At 38.4% G+C, this 20,527-nt stretch overlaps 1 protein-coding gene across 1 annotated transcript in view; it reads left to right on the forward strand.

Moving 5' to 3' along the window:
- Positions 1–20,527, forward strand: part of Ttc37 (tetratricopeptide repeat domain 37) — a 115,092-nt gene that overhangs the window by 85,690 nt on the left and 8,875 nt on the right. Inside the window, exons 38-42 of the mRNA XM_028760086.1 lie at positions 1,259–1,312; positions 1,489–1,600; positions 3,281–3,409; positions 11,869–11,990; positions 13,803–13,961. Coding sequence (XP_028615919.1) covers positions 1,259–1,312; positions 1,489–1,600; positions 3,281–3,409; positions 11,869–11,990; positions 13,803–13,961 — 576 coding nt within the window. The remainder of the gene's footprint in view (positions 1–1,258; positions 1,313–1,488; positions 1,601–3,280; positions 3,410–11,868; positions 11,991–13,802; positions 13,962–20,527) is intronic.

The raw sequence follows: 20,527 nt of genomic DNA on the forward strand, positions 1-20,527 counted from the left end.
TGGGCCGCTTGGCAGGAATCTAATTTTAGGCTAGAACAAGGAAGTAATTTCAGGCAGGATTCTAATTCTTAGGCTAGAACAAAGAAGTAGGCTTCAGACATGAAAATGACTTTGGACTAGGACAGGGAAGTAGGCTCAGATATTTTGGTCATCCTGATAAGCCCTTAGAAATAGTGATCACAGGAGTGATCATGGGACTTTGTTTATTGCTTTGCTTGTTCCTTGACTATTTGTGTTTTTGTACTGCTTGATCTTATTACTTGCATGTAATTAAAATGGTATAAAATCAGAATGGGAAAAAATAAACCCGCCTCAGCCTTCAGCCTCAGAACTGGCAAGGGTCATGCAGAAAGAAGGAAGGGAGGAAGGAAGGAAGGAAGGAAGGAAGGAAGGAAGGAAGGAAGGAAGGAAGGAAAGATGGACAGAGGGAGGGAGGGAGGGAAGGAGGAAGGGAGGGAGGGAAGGAAAAGGAAGGAAAGAGGCTTGCTTGTGGCCTGATCTTATGGTAGCATTTTCTCCCTTGAGGCTCCCTCCTCCCAGATGACTCTAGCTTGTGTCGGGTTGACATAAAACCAGCCAGCACATACTCCTTCAATTTTGATTACATTTCTGTGCACTCATACACCACAAAAATGTGAAAATGCAATGACAGAGTGAAAACTGTAAAACAGTTAGCTTTTTGGTCTTCTTCCTGCTCATGGGTCCTTGTCCTGTATTCTGTCCTCTCTCAGGTCTCATAGCATCCAGCTTTGCCCTTCTATGTGGTCTACTGTACACACATGCATATTTGCTTACATACACATGTGTATACATGGCAGGCTAGGATCCACATACACGGGAGAACATGTTTTTTCTTTCTTTCTAAGATTTATCACATTTTTATTATCAGTTTGTCTGTTGATTTACAGCTAGGTATTTTCCAGGAGTGATCTGTGCTGGTTTGTGTTTGCTACTCTCCATCTCCCTTTCTGCCATTCTTTCTTTCAGCATGTTTATGTTGTTAGGCAGCTCATACATTTACTTGGTCCCCCTACAAAATCATGTTACTTTTGAACTTCTAGTATTATAATAACAAAAGTGAAAGGATCAAAATAGACAGATTTTCTTTTTAAAGCTCTAATATATTGATATTTACAGAATTTACAAGTATAAATTTGCTGAAAACTGAATTTCTCAAATGATTTGCAGGGAAGATTTTATTAGTCTTGCTGTCTCATGAAAAGCTTTGCATTTGTCTAAATAACATGCTTTGTTGTAGGGAGGTGCTGTAGCTGGCAATGTGGCTCGTATTCTGGATTCGAATCATGGAAAGGTTAGTTTTTACTCTCATACAAGTGAAATATTTAACTTGTTAAATGGTATTAATGAGTCAGAAAATGCTCCTTATTGCTTTAGGGTTTGTATCATACTTGATACAGGCCTTTTACTTTTGAAAAGAGGGATCTATGAAGAGAATTGATGAACATGCCTCCTTGTCTTCTTATGTAGAAGGCATTGTTGTATACTGCAGTGAACCAGTTGGCCATGGGAAACAGTACAGCGGAGGATGAAAAAAGTGCTGCTCTAAAGACCATTCAGAAGGCAGCCTTCCTTTCTCCAGGTGAATATATTACCCTTTGTATTAATCTGGATGTCATCAAATTTTCATTTATAGGTTAAAAGAAGAAAGTTTGTGTTTTCTTTTCTTTCTTTCTTTCTTTTTTTTTTTGGTTTTGTGAGACAGAGTTTCTCTGTGTAGCCCTGGCTGTGACCAGGCTGGCCTCAAATTCAGAAATCCGCCTGCCTCTGCCTCCCAAGTGCTGGGATTAAAGGCATGCACCACCACTGCCCGGCTTTGTGTTTTCATGATATAAAAAAATTGTAAAAATATATTTTATAGTTTTTCATATTACTTGATTATCTGAATGTGACTCTTGTCATTAATTGTATCAATTGTTTAACAAGACTGATGAGAATGTTCTTATAGAGATACTTGATTATCTGTTAAGAAAAATATGAGTGACATTTTCAGGCTATTTTATTTCAATTTTCCGTCAGTCTAGTCTACTACAGTTTATTTATACTGACTATATTCCTTACTATGGTATTTTGTGTGTGATCAGCTCTGGAAGGTTGGGATGCATTCTGTACAGTATTGTTCCTTTTCCTATGTCTATGACAATACATGACAAAACAACTTAAGGACAGAGGGTTTATTTTGGGTCATGATTTGAGAGTCCAAGCAATCTAAACAAGATGGGATAGGCACAGTGGCGGGGAGAAGCCACCATCATGCTCCATTCCAGTCAGGAAGCAGAGAAAGATGAAAATGGCCACTCATCTCTCGCTGTCTTTCTGTTGGACTAGAACACACAATGGCTCTGCCGCATTCAGGATAGATCTTTTCTCAAGAAGATATGTCTGGAGACATCTTCATAGGCACACCCAGGGGAGTGTTTCCATGATGATTCTAAATCCTGTCAAGTTAACCAGGCTGACTGATAGGTTTGGTAACTTAGAAATGTGTAGCCTCACCTTAGCGAGCTATTGTTAATTCTAGCAGGCTGTGCCTTATTTAGGCTGTTGACCAAACAGATAAAGAGAAGTTAAACATTACTGCACCAGTGTGTTTCCATTGTTACTCCTGGAAATGTTAGAGGGTTAGAAGGTCACATTTTGTAGAGTTACAAAGGAGAGTTTTATACTTTTGTTTTACGTATGAAATGTAGTGTCAATCACACAGTTGCCTATCCCAGGTACACACAATCGTACATGCAGCATCCACTCGGCACCATGAGTTTCTTTCATACTTTCCTGGTAGAACATAGGTTCAGTGTTGACTTTTTCCTCTGAGTTTTGCTTTTCTTATGAACCAAAAAACAAAACTAAAACTAAAACCAAAGTCAAAATGTGTTCAGTTGTTTATCCTTAAAAAAGATTTTCAAACAGGAACAGAGTAATAAAAATGAATGTCTCCTTGAAACTTGTCCTCCATAGCTAGTGAGTGTATACACTTGCACTCTCCATATTAGAACAGTAATTTAGGGATTGAGCCAACGAGCCATGAGACAGACAGGAACTTATTCAACTAGTACCTTTATGAGATGTTCAGAAAATTTACAAATCTTGAAGGTTAAATATACTAGTTTGTTTTTGGCAAACAAGTTAGCTTTCATTTAAGGTCATGAAATTTTTTAAAAATATAATTAGCTTTATTGGGAAAGATATAAACTTTTATTTATGATAGTTTTGCAGCAGCATGTTGATATGAACAAGGCTTTTAACTATATTTCTTGTTTAGATGACCCTGCTGTCTGGGCTGGGCTGATGGCAGCCTGCCATGCAGATGATAAACTGGCTTTGGTCAGTAACACTCAGCCAAAGAGGGTAGATTTGTACTTGGCATTGCAGTCTGCTGTTTCTGCTTCACGTAAGTTTTATTTTTATGTATTTACATTTAAGTTTTTTTAACTTCACACAATATATTTTCATTATATTCTTTTCCCTTACCTAAGTCCTTCCAAATTCTCCCTCCCTACTTTCCCACCCAACTTCATGTTCTTTCTCTCTCAAAAAACAAAACAAAGAAAATAAGAAAATAAAATAAAAACAAAAAAGGGGAAAAACACCAAACAACAATAATAAAAAAGAAAAACAAAACAAAACCCATGAAGTCCATTTTGTCTTGGTCAGCTCCTGAGCATGAGGGCTACCTTGGAGAGTGGTTGGTTTAGCCAATGTCACTAGAGAAAACGATTCTTCTCGTACATATCAGTTGCAGAGAGCTTTTTAGTTAGGGATGAGACTTCGTGCCTACTTCTTGTCTGCCCTGTGGTTTTGGTCTGACTTATATTTGTGTTGGTCTTGTGCATGATGTTACAGTCACTGTGAATCCATATTTGTATTAGCCCTATCTTGTTTGGAAGACACTTTTTCTTTATGCCACCTACTGCCTCTAGGTTTTAGAATCTTTTTGTGTCCCCTTCAGCAACTATCTCTGATCCTTGAAGGTAGGGGTTTGATAAGGACATCTCATTAAGAGCTGAGTGCTCCAAGGTCTCTTACTGTCTGTACATTGTCCACTTGTGGGTCTTGAAGTTAAGTACTATCTACTGCAAGAAGAAGCTTCTCTGGTGAGGGTTGAATGACACACACTGATCTATGGATAGAGTGATATCATTAGGAGTCTCTTGCTTGAATTGTACATTTAGCAGAGTAGTAGTAGTAGTAATATATTTTGTTATTAATATAGTATATTAATTGCTGGGGAGGGCCAGCCCCTGCTGTTCTTCTTTTGGGTTCTCTCTTGAAGGTAGCCAAGGGGGCAAGACTTGGTCTTGTGAGATATTTAGGGTTGCCTTGTCTATAATAAAACATTTACCTGTCTTAAGTCTAAGTGACTTTGCCATGCTAGCTCACCTGCCTGAGGCCAGAAACTGCAAGTCCCTTGCATTTAGCACCTCAAAGTAAAGCAGCAAGGGATTAAATAAAAGAATTTATTGCTGGTGCTCCAGTCTTTGGTGAGAAATGGAAGCCTCTCGGGCTAAGGTGGTTAACTCTTTGTGTACCAGAGAGTAAGGAAAGAAAAAGAATTAAGATGGTTTATATAGGCAAATATGCCACAGACATATATACATTCAAACATTCATATACCCAACCGTCTGTCACAATCAACTCCTCAATTATTCATGCATCCTTACATGCATATACATATACCTACATATAGAGAAACAGACACACACATTTGGATAGATGGATAGATGGATGAATGGATGGGGCAGAACTCTCCAAGCCAAACCACTCCACCAACATCTTTTTCTTTTCTCTGCTTTTTATACCTTCTTAGACAAAACGTTCTTTAGAAAATCAGTTACATGGAATGGGAGTTACAAAGGAATATTGATATTAAGTTCAAAGCAGTGTTTCATTCTGTATGGTCATTATAAGTTCAAAGCAACAATTTTTTCATGGCATTGCCTTATCGTAGTGCACACCTGTGACTTCATCCTTGTACCTAAATGTTTTTCCTTGAACACAAAATTGTCCCTTTTTCTCTTTTTAGTGTAATTATGAAAGCTCATTGTATTTCTTATTATGCAGCCTTTACTTACTATTCTGAGGAGTTGATACTTTCTATTTTTGATTCTAACTTTATTATATTTTTCTAGCAACTAAGAAACTTTCTCTAGAAACTTTCTTCCTAAAATTATTTTAATCAAATCAGCAATTCTATGGAATCATCATCTATCTGTCTCGATAGCATCACTATAAGATTGTGTATCTTCATAGGTCTGCAGAAATCTGCTCAAAAGGGTAGGCCAATACCTAGTAATTGTTATATACTTAATAGCAACAGGAAAAACATATTAATAGCAGAAATCTCTCCTCGTATGTAATCTCCTTGGCCTTGCCTAAAAAAGCAAATCCATCACAAATTTTAGTCCATGGTGGAACCATCTCAGGAGGATCCCCTGCTGGCTTTTAGCTTCTCTTAGATGGCTCTTATCAATCAATAGTAGTCTTACCCCAGGACTCACAACATATCTACTCTTGGCTTTACTTATTAATAGTATCAGGTATGGATTCCATTTCTTGGAGTGGGCCTTAAATCCAATTTTTAACAAGTGGTGAGTCACTCCCAAAAGATTTGTTATGCCACTGACAGCAAAATGACAGCAGGGCCCTATTGCTGAAGACACTATTCACTTACATTGTCATCAAACATGGAGAAATGGAGCTGTTGTCCAGCTAGAATGTTTACCTCTACTGGCTAGCACTCACAGTGCTGGGAAGGAAGCACTGTTCATACTACCAGAGGAGGAAAGTGACCATCATTCTCACCCAGCTGCAGACCCTGTAGCCTACAACAGCAAGCAACCTGTAAGATACACTGATGCAGTAGAGATATCTGATGTCAGGGATATCTTCCTCATTACACAGTAACTCCATGTAAATTGCTTTTGTTAGAAGATACACTGATGCAGTAGAGATATCTGATGTCAGGGACATCTTCCTCATTACACAGTAACTCCATGTAAGTTGCTTTTGTTAGGAGTCTTCTAGTGTAGTAGGTTTCCATGTAGCTTTTCAAAACCTTTATAGTGTTAGTTATCCCTGCACATATTCCCTCCTTTACCCTACCTTCCCATTCTCTATTCTGAAGTATAATAAGGTAGAAAAATGGATACCAATTCATTGATTTATTTATGATTTACTTAAAGCACTGTTTGTACTATGTATTTGCCAAGCATGACATAAATTTCCATCTGAAATATCATGGCCTGGAGAAATAGCCGAAACAGTGGATAGTTGCCCTTAACATGGTGGCTGCCATGAATGCTTCTGTAAAATCTTGCTTGTTTGCCCATCCACCCACCTTGTATCTTAGAGGATAAAAGGAGAATTTAAAGTAGATGCAGGCCTCTCAGGAGCTGTCCTGGCTTTGGTCATACCTCCTCTCTTCCACTCTCACTGGTGTGATGATGCTTATTCCAGAATGAGTCCTGCATCATTCCTGTTTCAAGTAACTTGTAAAAAGCATTTGTGTAGATGCTTTAATTCAGTTTCCACCAGTGACTAAATCAAGGACACATACAACGTCAGTATTCATGGTTATAAAAAAATTACAAATTTTATTTTCTTAAACATGATTGGATGACATTGTTGCTATTATTTTTCAGTTAACTGTTACATATTAAATCAAATAAGAATACAGATTCTCTCTGATACTCTTTATGTAACTCTGAGTTTTGATAAATGACTTTTATCACTTACTTCCTGTGTAAAAGAATTTTCATTTCCCATTCTTGCAAGGTAGTTATTTAATTTTTGTTTGAGAAAGTATTTCTTTTTATTTTTTTTGTTTTACTTTTTTAAAAATTTTTTATTCTTTAATCCTTTTTTAAGTCCAGACTTCATCCCCCTCCAAGTTTGCCCCCCCACCACTCCCCATCCTATACCTCTTTTCTTACCCCCACCACTACCCATCTCCAAGAGGATGTCCCAACCTCCACACCCTCCCACCCCCAATCCATCCCACCAGGCCTCCCCACTCCCTGGGGCCTCAAATCTCTCCAGGGTTAGGTGCATCTTCTCTCACAAAGGCCAGACCAGGCAGTCCTCTGCTGTACATCTGTCAGAGGCCTCATATCAGCTGGTATGTGCTGCCTGGTTGATGGCTCAGTGTCTGAGAGATCTCAGGGGTCCAGGTTAGTTGAGACTGCTGGCCTTCCCATGGGGCAGCCTCCTCCTCATCTTCTTCCAGCTTTTCGTTAAGTCAGCTTCTCCCTGGCTTCTGTCCATTAGCTGGGTTCTAGTATCTGCATCTGATTCTTTCAGCTGCTTGTTGGGCCTATCAGAGGGTAGACATGCTAAGCTCCTGTCTGCAAGCACATCATAGCATCAGTAACAATGTCAGAGCCCTGGGCCTCCCCTTGAATGGATCCCAATTTGGGCCTGTCACTGGACCTCCGTTCTCTCATTTTTTTTTTCTCAGTTTTTGTCCTTGCAGATCCTTCAGACAGGAACAATTCTGAGTCAGAGCTTTTGACTGTGGGATAGCACCCACATCCCTCCACTTAATGTCCTATCCTTCCACTGGAGGTAGACTCTACAAGTTCCCCCTCCTCATTGTAAAGCACTTCCTCCAAGGTCCCTCCCTTTCAGTCCTGAGAGTTTCTCACCTCCCAGGTCTTTAGTACATTCTAGAGGGTCCTCCCACCTCCTGCCTCCTGAGGTTGCGTGTTTCCATTCTTTCTGCTGGCCCTCAGGGCTTCAGTCCTGTTCCCCCACTCTATGAAAAACACACACACACACACACACACGCACGCATGCACGCACACACACACACTACCTGATCCTGTTCTTCCCTTCCTCTCACTGTTCCCTCTCCCACCCAGGTCCTTCCCTCTTTCTGCCTCCTGTGATTGCTTTCTTCACCATCTCAAGTGAGATTGAAGTATCCTCACTTGAGCCCTTCAGCTTGTTAACCTTCTTGAGACCTTTGGGTTGTGTCCTGAGTATGCTGTACTATTTTGGCTCATTAGTGAGTACATACCATGCATGTCCTTTTGGATCTGAGTTACCTCACTCAGGAATGATATTTTCTAGTTCCATCCATTTGCCTGAAAAATTCATGATGTCCTCGTTCTTAATAGCTGAGTTCCATTGTGTAAATGAACCACATTTTCTGTATCCATTCTTCCATTGTGGAACATTTGGGTTGTTTCTAGCTTCTGGCTATTATAAATAAGGCCGCTATGAACACACGTGCCCCTGTGGCATGGTGGGGCATCTTTTGGGATATGCCCAAGAGTGGTATAGCTGGGTCTTCAGGTAGATCTATTTTCAATTTTCTGAGGAACTTCCAGATTGATTTTCAGAGTGGTTGTACCAGTTTGCAATCCCACCAGCAATGGAAGAGTGTTCCTCTTTCTTCATGTCCTCGCCAGCATCTGCTGTCACCTGAGTTTTTTGATCTTAGTCATTCTGACTGGTGTGAGGTAGAATCTCAGGGTTGTTTTGCTTTCCATTTCCCTGATGACTAAGGATGTTGAACACTTCTTTAAGTATTTCTCAGCCATTTGAGATTCTTCTGTTATGAATTCTATACCCCATTTTTTTTATTGGGTTGTATGGTATTTGGATGTTAGCTTCTTGAGTTCTTTTTATATATTGGATATTAGCCCTCTATAGTTTGTAGGGTTAGTGAAGATTTTTTTCCTATCTGTAGGTTGTTGATTTGTCCTATTGACTATGTGCCTTGCCTTACAGAAGCTTTCCAGTTTCAAGAGGTCTCATTTATCAATTCTTAATCTTAGAGCCTATTGGAGTTCTGTTTAGGAAACTTCCCCCTGTGCCAATGAATTTGAGGCTCTTTCCCACTTTCTCTTCTATTAGATTGAGTGTATCTGATTTTGTATTGAGGTCCTTGATCCCCTTGGACTTGATCTTTGTTCAAGGTGACTAATATGTATATATTTTCAATTTTCTACATGCAGACAGCCAGTTAGACCAGCACCATTTATTAAAGATGCTCTTTTTTTTCCAATGTATATTTTTGGCTTCTTTGTAAAAAATCAAATGTCTCTAAGTGTGTGGTTTCATTTCTGGGTATTCAGTTCTACTCCATTGCTCAACCTGTCTGTCTTTGTACCATTACCATGCTGTTTTTATTATTGCTCTGTAGTACAGCTTGAGGTCAGGGATGGTAATTCCCCCAGAAGCTTTGTTATTGTAAAGAATTGTTTTCTCTCTTCTGTTTTTGTTTTCCAGATGAATTTGAGAATTGTTTTTTCCATTTTCCATATCTGTGAAGAATTGCATTGGGATTTTGATGGGTTTGCATTGAATCTGTAGATTACTTTTGGTAGGATGGCCATTTTTACTATGATAATCCTACCAGTCCATGAGCATTGGAGATCTCTCCACTATATAAACAAACTCAAAGGAAAAAAAAATCACATTATCATTTCATTAGATTTTGAAAAGGCATTTGACAAAATACAACACCCCTTCATGGTAAAAGTATTGGAGAGATCAAGAATTCAAGGTCCTTATCTAGCATAATAAAAGCAATATACAGTAAACTTACAGCCAATATCAAGTTAAATGGAGAGATACTTGAAGCAATCCCTCTAAAATCAGGGACAAGATAAGGCTACCAACTCTCCCCATATCCATTCAATATAGTACTTGAAGTTCTAGCTAGAGCAGTAAGACAACAAAAGGCAATCAAGGGGATACAAATTGTCAAAGAAGAAGTCAAGATATCACTATTTGCAGATGATATGATAGTATACTTAAGCAACCTGAAAAATTCAACTAGAGAACTTCTTCAGTCGATAAACAACTTCAGCAAAGTGGTAGGATATAAAATTTACTCAAATAAATCAGTAGTCTTTCTTTATACAAATGATTAGTGGGCTGAGAATGACATTAGAGAAACACCCTTCACAGTAGTCACAAATAATATAAAATATCTTGGGGTAACTCTAACCAAACAAGCGAAAGATCTGTATGACAAAAACTTCAAGTCTCTCAAGAAAGAAATAGAAGAAGAAGACTTATTTTATAATTTTTAAAGGATAATTTTTCAGGGTGCAGAATTCTAATCCCTTTCTCCTTTGTTAAATAAAACTTTAAATATTTCAGTGTATTCTCCTTTTCTACAGTTTCTGAAGAGACGTTGGATATTATCTTTCTTTCCCTCTCCAGCTTCTTGGTGGAGTTTTGTCTTATCTTTGATTTTCTAAGGTTTGAAGATAACATAGCTGGATATAGTTTTGGGGTTTTGTTTCTGTTGGGTGTTCATCGTTCTCGGTGTCGTCTGTGCTTCCTGGCTGGTGCTTGTGTCCAGTGTTAACCTGGGGATGTTAAAAGCCATCATGGTTCTAAATCTGTCCCCTTCTCTTGCTTCCTCTGCAACTCCATTAGGTTTACATAGGTCTTTTGTAGTTGTCCCATGGTTCTTGAAAATCCCTTCTATTACATTCATTATGTTTTTCTTTTTGCCTCACTGTTTGAGTGATTTCAGTGGAGATACCTGAAGTTCAGAAAGTGTTTTCTCAGCAACCCTGTCAATAAATGTATCATGAATACTTGGTTCTATTAACAGTTTTCGTTTCTATCTTTTGTTGTTTCTAAGTTTTTCAGAATTTACATTGCCCATTTCTTGTTGACTGTTGTCTGCTTAATTAATGGAGATTTTATCATATCAACTATTCATTCTAATAATTCTAGCGTTCCTGCTGTATTCCAGCATCTCTGCAGTACTGACTCCAGTCCTGAAGCTTGCTCTGTTATACAAAATTTATCTCTTATACTTGAATCTCTTTTCCTTTATAGTCTTGTCATGGTTAATGTAGCTTCGACAAGCCTTTGGTGGTTTGGTGGTGAGGTGGTATACCTGTGACTACCTGTGAGGAGGTGCTGTCAGTCTCGGTGAGCCTGTGACTGTAATCTGTGAGCATCACCATGCTTCTCAGTCTGCCCTTTCCCCTCACTTTGGCAGACTAGGCTGTCTACAGTGGCCTTGAACTGGCTATTTTTTGTCTTCCACCCAGGAAGCCTTTAGTGGAAAGCTAATTAAGTTCCCCATCTTTTGCCAGTAAATATCAGACTATTAACTGGGAAATTCTTAAATATTTGGAAACTAAATAGCATACTTCCTAATAACCTAGACCAAATAACAAATCCCAAGGAACATTAGGAAATAGTTTTAAGTGAGTTAAAGTTTGTACAGTGTGTCAGAACTGTAGAACATGATGAAAGCACATTTGGAGGAGTTTTATTGTATTGAACAGTTAGATTCGGAATGGAGAACAGCTTCCCTCAAGTTAATGATATCAGCTTCTTTCTTAGGAGTCTAAAAACAAAAGATAAGTTAATCCCAAAGTAGGATGCATAAAGAAATGGCAAAGATAAGATAGGAATATGGTAGATAAGACAAAGAAAATTCAATAGAATGGAAAAAATGTGGAAGAAGGCTTTTGCTAATGGTGGCCTTGTGTCCTACCTCAGCTGTGATGTTTGTCTGCCAGTGTGTAAGTTGGAATTCTTCAGAGTGGACACAGCTGCTGTTACTTTAGTTACACCATAGAATTTTTTTTTCAGTGAATTTTCATTGTTTTATACAGCATATATACTGAAAATATCAATCAGAAGTACTCATAGTAAATCTATGGTATTCTGGTGGTCAGGTGCTGGGTGTAGTGGTAATTACAGGATTCTAGAAATGTGAGTTTGTGGTCAGCCTGGGCTATATAGACCGTCTCTAAAAAAGTATATAAAGTATACCTGTGAAAATTGTTAGCAAATGCTTCTCCCCTTGAGAGCACATTATACAAAGCAGAAGATAGTAGCATTGATCTCTTTTTTTTTGTTTTACAGTTAAGGACAAAGAAATTTTGCAAAATTACAACCAGTCGCTTGAAAAGTGGTCTTTCTCACAAGCTGTCACTGGTCTGATTGACACAGGAAACATATCTGAAGCTGAATCTCTGTGCACTAAGGTAGTATTGTGGAGTTACACATTGAAATTCATGCTTTTTTTGTCTTAAGTAAAACTCTAGCACATAGTACTTATTGAGTGTAAGGTGTTGGTGATAGCAAGCAGCATTCATTGGCTGCTTACTGCAAGTCAGTCCTTCTGTTTGGCGTTACTTTTTCTGGGCTTTACAACAATTGGTGATGTACATGTTTATGATTGTCAACCTTTTTATGAGTGAGAAAATTCATTTTTAAAGAATATTAAGTATTTGCCCAGAAGCTCTCAGCAGCTACAAATGTATTGCTACTACTGTACTGCTTCTAAACCCTCATCATCTCTTTGCAAAAGAAATGTTATTTATTTATTATTAATGTGTGTATATGTATATCAGTGTATGAGGAGGTCATGGGGTATCATATATCCTGGTGCTGGAAGTATAGGCAGTTAGCAGCTGCATTGTATGGGTGCGGGAATACAACTCCAGTCCTCAACAAGGGCAATATGCTCTCTTAATCACTGAGCTATCTTCCCAGCCCTCTCCTGGACTTTGTATAGACCATTTATTTTGCTTAAGGTGTTATTCCTTTGCTTTATGGTTACTCCCTTTAGAATACTGGTCTCAAGAATGTGTTCACTTTTCCAAGTTCTGAAGCAGTAGAATGACTGAACATTGCTGATTGGTGACTAGAGCCTCTTTTTTTTATCAGCATGGGCTAGGACTACGTGGCTTTCTGATGGCAGGTTTTATGGGTAGATTGTTAGCATCTTTCCCTCCACATAGAGTGGCTCAATAAATATTTATTCAATCAGTTAATCAGTTAAAGGTTTTATGGACCTACTAAAAAGAGGAGCTTTAAACATGGCTTTTTTCTGAATGCTTATGGCTTATAAATACCAGAGCGAGTTATGTTGTTCTCTTAGAAATGGTTTTTGAAAGAGAAACAAATTTTACAGAGAGATAAAAATGGTCTTTAATGATCCCTTTTGTCCTTCAATACTTTGAAAAGCAGAATAATATATTTTCTCTTTCATGTGAACGATTCTATCTGTTCTAAGTCCAGGATAGTGTATTAACTATATTGTGGATGCTAACTAAGCATAAATTAGCAGTTGTAATGTTTTTTCTGCTAGAATGAGGAATGTTTTATGAGTCTGTCCTTTTCATTTTATAGTTTTAGTCTTTCTTATGATAAAGCCTTGAAATACACTTTAGATGTATATTGGACTGTGATCTAATGAGAAAAACAATAGATAAATATTCTCTGAAGAGAAGCAGCACAGAAGAGTTGACTACAGAAGAGTTGGAAGTTTGCCAGCCTACAGAGCTGACACTTGAGATGAAAATTCTAATTATTCTGATATGATCATAATGTATGAACTATATTATGTACTAAGTTATGACACTATACTTCATAAGTAAATACAAATGTTATATTAATCATTCAGTATGGTATGTTCCACTGAAGGAGTGATAACCTTTCCTTTTTACATTTCTTGGGTGAGTTTTACATTCAGGACTTAGTATAGAAGCTGAGAATAAACTGATTCAACAGGGCATATTAAAGCTAAATTCAGTGACTCAAGCACTACAACACTATTACTCATGTGAAAGATATGGTATATGGTATATGTACGCTTTGGTATTCCTAGGCTGTGTAGCCTTCTGTTTATTTAACTTTAGTACCTGTTTTTGCTATAGCCAAAAAAAAAAAAAAAAAAAAGGTTTAAATTAAGGGGAATAAAATCTCCTAGCATGGAGCACAGTGTAATTGCCTTTTATTTATTTCAGTTTAGAGCCTATTTGATATGTTTCTCTTTGAAATTTAATTTTTAGAATTTAAAAAGTAACCCTGATCAGCCAGCTGTTATCTTACTGTTGAGACAAGTTCAGTGTAAATCACTCCTGGAGTCACAGAAGCTCCTCCCAGATGCTGTGCTAGAAGAACTGCAAAAAGCAGTCATGTCCAACTCAACCTCTGTCCCAGCATGGCAGGTGAGTTCTCTGCTTTATCAAAATATGCTGTGACGCTAGTTGAGGAATATCCTTTATCTCTAGTTAAGTCTTGCTATTAGGCTATATTTACCAGTTTCCAAATCTGTAGAGTATTTTGGAAATTTAACATTAGTTTAGGATCTGTTTTTATGTATTAAGCCATTCTTAATTTTTTATTGTAAATTTCCTAAGATGAAAACAATGGCAGAGCCCTGTCTTTTACTTTGAGTTGATGTAACTGAACTACATGTTTGTTCTTATAATAAGGCCACTGTCTTAATTATTTTTCTTGCTGCTTTGACTGAATATGTGATAAAAGCAACATAAGGGATGGGGGTTATATTGGCTCACGGCTCTAGGGTGGTTTGAATGAAAGTGTCTTTTTTGAAGGCTTGGTCTCCTGTTGATGGCAGTATTTGGAGATGTTTGAAAAATGTGGCCTTGCAGGAAGAAATGTGTCTCAGGGGTTGGCTTTGGGAGTATGTGGCCTTGGCTCATTTCTGTTTTGCTCTCCCTGCTTCCTGTTCCTGTTGCCATGCTTGTATCCAGCTGCCACCATCCCTGCCATACTGCAGTCTGCCCTTCTGAGACTGCACCAAAATAAACTCTATTCTGAAAGTCACTTTGGGTCATGGTGTTTTAGCACAAGAACAGAAAGTAACTAATACAGACTGTAGTACCAGAGTGTGGGCAATTGCTTTACAGAACCTGATCTGCTGAAACTGGTAGATGTGCTGAAACTGATGCAAAGCACGGACAGTTAAGGAAGAAATAATACCAGTTCTGCTCAAGATTTTCTTGAAAATCAAAGAGATGAAAATGCTTTTGAATATATATAATCCATGAATCGAGATTTATTCCAGTACAAAAACCAGAGACATTCCAAGACCAGAAAAGAGCTGAGCAGTGTCAGTTCCAGCATCCATGAGGAAATTCCTAATAGAACCTTAGCATTTATACCCAACAGCACAAGAAAGATAACGCACTACACTCAGGTGGGCTTGACCCACACACGTGAACATGAGTGCAGTTAAAGATGCCATTCATGTGAAACTATAGAATGTGAAATCTGAGTGATATTTCCCAGCAGCAGAGGATAAGGGAGATTTCTGAGGGGAACAGTCTTAGCAACTGGGCTAGTGATCATTCAGTTACATTTTTGCTAAGTATCCAGCTGCTTTTTGCCCATGTCCTTGAGAACTTACAGGAGGTACATGAAAAATTAATGAAAAATTAATCAACTAATTTCATTAATGCAGAGCATTTCAATACTATACAATACTGAGTCAGTGGAATGGTTATTATTAATTACTCCTTGCAGGTCTACAAAGAAAAAAAGCAAATGGACAGAAAGAAATAAAAAAATGAACAGTTTGGAGAGAAGAGGAACCCTAGAAAGCTTAATGTTATAGCCAAGTCATTTCCTAGAAAAGGTTCTGGCTATGAAAGAGATTAGGGCCATCAGAGAGACTCCTCCTGCTTTACTCTGCAACCAAAGAAAGGATGGCAGGCCCAGACCCACCGGGCTAAGGTACCATCCTGCAGGAAGAGCACCTAAAGGGCAGCCAGGCCCTGTGGGCCAATATTTAGCATTATAATAGATAGCAAGAGACCAAACCTCAGTGCATCTGCACTCTTTAAAGCTAACAGAGAAGCTGTGATTCTAACTGTTGTCATTTCTATTTAGCTTTAACTAGTTTTGAACTTCATAAAAATGGAGTATTCATTTGTATTTATTTTAATTTAATAGTATTTATGGGAGAAGTCTATTGTTCTTTTGTGTGGCCAAAGTATTTCTTCATCTCATATTGTTGTTATTTTGAGTTATAGTGTGTAATGGAACAACAAGTGTCATGTTTTTCAATGTGTGTGTGTTGGTTTATACTTGCATGAACATTTCATGTGCTGGTGTTTCTAGATTGTTCTTTTTTTCATATTTTGTTAGATATGTAAGTAATAGTATGTTTTGGTTGTTTGAACTCTCATTTACCTGATGACTAAAGATGCTGAGCAACTTCTCAAATGCTATGGACCATTCAAATAATCTCTTTGAAGCATATTTCTGTAAGTTTTAAATTAGCTTTTTAAGGAGATTAATAAGATAAGTGAATTATTTATGAATTACTGGAATTCATCAAATTTTACAAATGTAATTGCATCCTATTAGTTAATATCATATATACATATATTTATATATTATCCAATCTGTGGAACCTCTTGGAATGCTATTTTATGTCAACTTTTAATATTGATGAATCATAATTTGATTAAGCAGATTCTGAGGTTAGTGAGAATGTTTTGTTTGTTTCTTTAGAGTGAGTGAATCTTGAGCTGGGAAGGTGGCTCATTTAGTACAGTGCTTGCTGTGCAAGCAGGAGGATTTGAGCCTGGATTCCCAGCCAGTCCAGCCAATCATTGCTCTCCAAAAGGCCCTGGCTCCACAGAAGAGGTGGAAAGTGATTGTGGAAGACACCTGATAGTTAATATCTGTTTCTGTGTGTGTACCCCTCCCCAACATGAACACACATAGTGCGCGCGCGCACACACACACACACACACACACACAACACACAGAGAGTAAAGTATTTCTGTTTGAGGGTATTTTACTTGCATGTGTGTGTGCTGTGTGTGTGTCTCGTGCTGCTGAGGTGTCTGGAACTGAGTTGCAGAGGGTAATTAGCTACTATGTGGGTACTAGGAATTGAACCTAGGTCCTCTGCAAAAGCATCAAGTACCATTAACTGCTAAGCCATCTCTGGCTCTCATGTGTAGAACTTTTGACCCAGGAGTCATAAGAGAAACTAGCCTGTAGTTTTCATTCCTGCAAATTCATTGCTAAGTATTTTTATTGGTGGTCCTAATTCTTTGTTTTTTATTTTCTGAAAACTAATGTCCTGCTGTGTTGGTCTTTAGTTCTGCTTTCTTTTCATGTTCCCAGTTTTTTCCCTTTTCTGTTTCTGTGCTGTATTTGATTTCATCTTAATCTGTTGATTTTCTTTTCCTGCCATAAATTCATGAGGCAGAATTTTGTTATTCTAATGTGTGGGGTTTTTTTCCTTTCTAGTATTTATGTGTGTTCACAGTATGCAGGTGTGTGTGTCTCTCTCTCTGACACACACGCACGCACACACGGCACGCACACACACACGCACACACACACACATGCACACACATGAATGTAGAGATCGAAGATTGATGTTGTCTTTCCCAGTTGTTCTGTGTCTCTTACCCAATCCAAAGCTCGCCGTTTTGGCCAGACATGCCAGCTTGCTCTGAGTGCTTGTTTCCATTCCTTGGACACTGGGATTATCAGTGGACAGTTATGTCTGCCTGGCTCAGTTTTGAAGTCTAGCTTTTACTTGCATCACAAGTTCTTTGCCTGCTGTCTAATTTGTATTCTAGTGTAGCATTTTCATTGCCATTTGTTTCAAAATGCTGTTTATCATTGGAATTTGTTTGAAGTATTTTTGAAAAATTTTAATATAAGAATATACTACATATTTTTCTGTTAATAATTTCAGGCATAATTCTGTTTAGCTAGATAATAATTTTATGATTTCAGGCTGGTGGTATTTGTTGAAATTTGTAGTCTCTGTGATAGATTTTTGAAATATGGGCTCACTAGCAGCCCAGGGTGTCCTGGATCTTGTGTTCCACCTGCTTCATCTGTCATTAGCCAACATGTCTGGCTTAAGATTTGTTTTTAAATTAAATTTTTTATTGGATATTGTATTTACATTTCAGATGTTATCTCCTTTCTCCATTCCCCAACCACACAGAAGCCCCCATCCCATCCCCCTTCCTCCTGCTTCTATGAGGATATGCCTCCACCTACTTACTCCCACCTCCCCACCCTCGAACTCCATCACACTGGGGCATCCAGCCTTCATGGGACCAAGGACCTCCTCTCTCACCTATGCCTGACAAGGCCTTCCTCCCCTACCTCTACAGCTGGAGCCATGGATCCCTCCCCATGCTGCACGGCTGGTGGTTTATACCCTGGGGTTGGTATTGTTGCTCTTGCCATGGGGCCTCAAACCCCTTCAGCTCCTTCAGTCTTCTCTCTCTCTCCTCCATTGGGAACCCCATGATCAGTTCAATGGTTAGCTGTGAGCATCCACCTCTGTATATTTCAGGCTCTGGCAGACCTCTAAGGAGACAGTTATATCAGGCTCCTGTCAGCATACACTTCCTGGCATCCACATCAGCCATCAGTGACTGTCTTTGGTGACTGCACAAAGGATGAATACCCAGGTGGAGAGGTTCCCGGACTGCCCCTCCTTCAATTTCTGTCCCACACTTTGTCTCCATATTTGCTCCCATCAGTATTTTGTTACTCCTTCTAAGAAGGACCAAATCACCCACACTTTGGTCTTCCTTGTTCATGAGCTTCATGTGGTCTGTGAGTTGTATCTTGGGTATTGCAAGCTTTTGGGCTAAAGCTCTCCCATGCTCATCGATTGGCAGGATTAATATAGTAAAACTGGCCATCTTGCCAAAAGCAATCTACAGATTCAATGCAATCCCCATCAAAATTCCAACTGAATTCTTCATAGAAATAGAAAGAGCAATTTGCAAATTCATTTGGAATAGCAAAAAACCCAGGATAGCTAAAACTATTTTGAACAACAAAAGAACTTCTGAGGGAATTGCCATCCCTGACTTCAAGCTGTACTACAGAACAGTAGTGATAAAAACTGAATGGTATTGGTACAGAGACAGGCAGGAAGATCAGTGGAATAGAATTGAAGACCCAGAAATGAACCCACACATCTACGGTCACTTGATCTTTGACAAAGGATCTAAAACCATCCAGTGGAAGAAGGACAGCATTTTCAACAAATGGTGCTGGTTCAACTGGAAGTCAGCATGTAGAAGAATGCAGATCAATCCATTCTTGTCTCCTTGTACAGAGCTCAAGTCCAAGTGGATAAAGGACCTCCACATCAAACCAGATACACTGAAACTAATAGAAAAAGTTGATGAAGAGCCTCAAATATGTGGGCACAGGCGAGAAGTTCCTGAACAGAACACCAATGGCTTATGCTCTAAGATCAAGAATTGACAAATGGGACCTCATAAAATTGCAAAGCTTCTGTAAAGCAAAGGACACTGTCAATAGGACAAAATGGCAACCAACAGATTGGGAAAAGATCTTTACCAGTCCTACATCCGATAGAGGGCTAATATCCCATATATACAAAGAACTCAAGAAATTAGACTCCAGACAACCAAATAACCCTATTAAAAAATGAGGTACAGAGCTAAACAAAGAATTCTCAACTGAGGAAACTCAAATGGCCGAGAAGCACCTAAAGAAATGTTCAATATCCTTAGTCATCAGGGAAATGCAAATCAAAACAACCCTGAGATTCCACCTCACACCAGTCAGAATGGCTAAGATCAAAAACTCAGGTGATAGCAGATGCTGGTGAGGATGTGGAGAAAGAGGAACACTCCTCTATTGTTGGTGGGATTGCAAGCTGATACAACCACTCTGGAAATCAGTCTGGCGGTTCCTCAGAAAATTGGACATAGGACCCAGCTATACCACTCCTGGGCATACCTTCTGGGTAGAAGATGCTCCAACATATAACAAGGACATATGCTCCACTATGTTCATAGCAGCCTTATAATAGCCAGAAGCTGGAAAGAACCCAGATGTCCTTCAACAGAGGAATGGATACAGAAAATGTGGTAGGTTTACACATTGGAGTATTAGTAAGATGTTAAAAACAATGAATTTAAGAAATTCTTAGGCAAATGGATGGAACTAGAAAATATCATCCTGAGTGAGGCAACCCAATTAGAAAAGAACACACATGGTATGCACTCACTGATAAGTGGATATTAGCCCAAAAGCTTGCAATACCCAAGATTTGTTTTATAACCCAACATAAAGACATATTTGGTAAATCCTGCATGTGTAGTTGTAAAACATGTGTTCCATAGTTGTTAATCTTTTAAGTAGGTAGTGTAACCAAGCTGTTGTTGTTTGTATCTTTTGTCGACATGCTGAATTTTTATTTTACTTTGCGCTAGGACGTGTGTGTGTGTGTGTGTGTGTGTGTGTGTGTGTGTGTGTGTGTGTGTTTCTTAATATGAATGTTGAAGTAGGCAAGTTGAAATCACCTGTTCCTGAGAACATATCTACTATGGTTTCTGTCAGCCTTTTCTCGTGAATTCTATGTTGTTGGGTATTTGTAAATGTAGAAACGCTTATGTGGAACGAGTATTGTGACAGTATCCACTTATTCTGTCCATGTGCTGTTGTAAAGACTACATTGTTGGATAGTGCTACAACTGCACAAACTTTCTTTTCATTAGTATTTCCATAGTTTATCTTTTTTTTTTTTTTTTTGCATTTGCTACTCTTGACTTGCCATCTTTGGAGACATTTAGACTTCAGCTTGATAGGACTATAAAAGGATTGCTAGCAGACTAAACTGTAGCTACCCTCCTTCTTTTGGGACATACTAATAATTGAATTAAAAAATTAAGTTCATTAGATTTTCTTGATTTTTTTTTTTTTTTTTTTTTTTTTTTTTTTTTAGGGAATGTAGACT

This window comes from Grammomys surdaster, unplaced genomic scaffold (assembly GCF_004785775.1).
Source record: "Grammomys surdaster isolate TR1022 unplaced genomic scaffold, NIH_TR_1.0 126391, whole genome shotgun sequence".
Taxonomy (NCBI): domain Eukaryota; kingdom Metazoa; phylum Chordata; class Mammalia; order Rodentia; family Muridae; genus Grammomys; species Grammomys surdaster.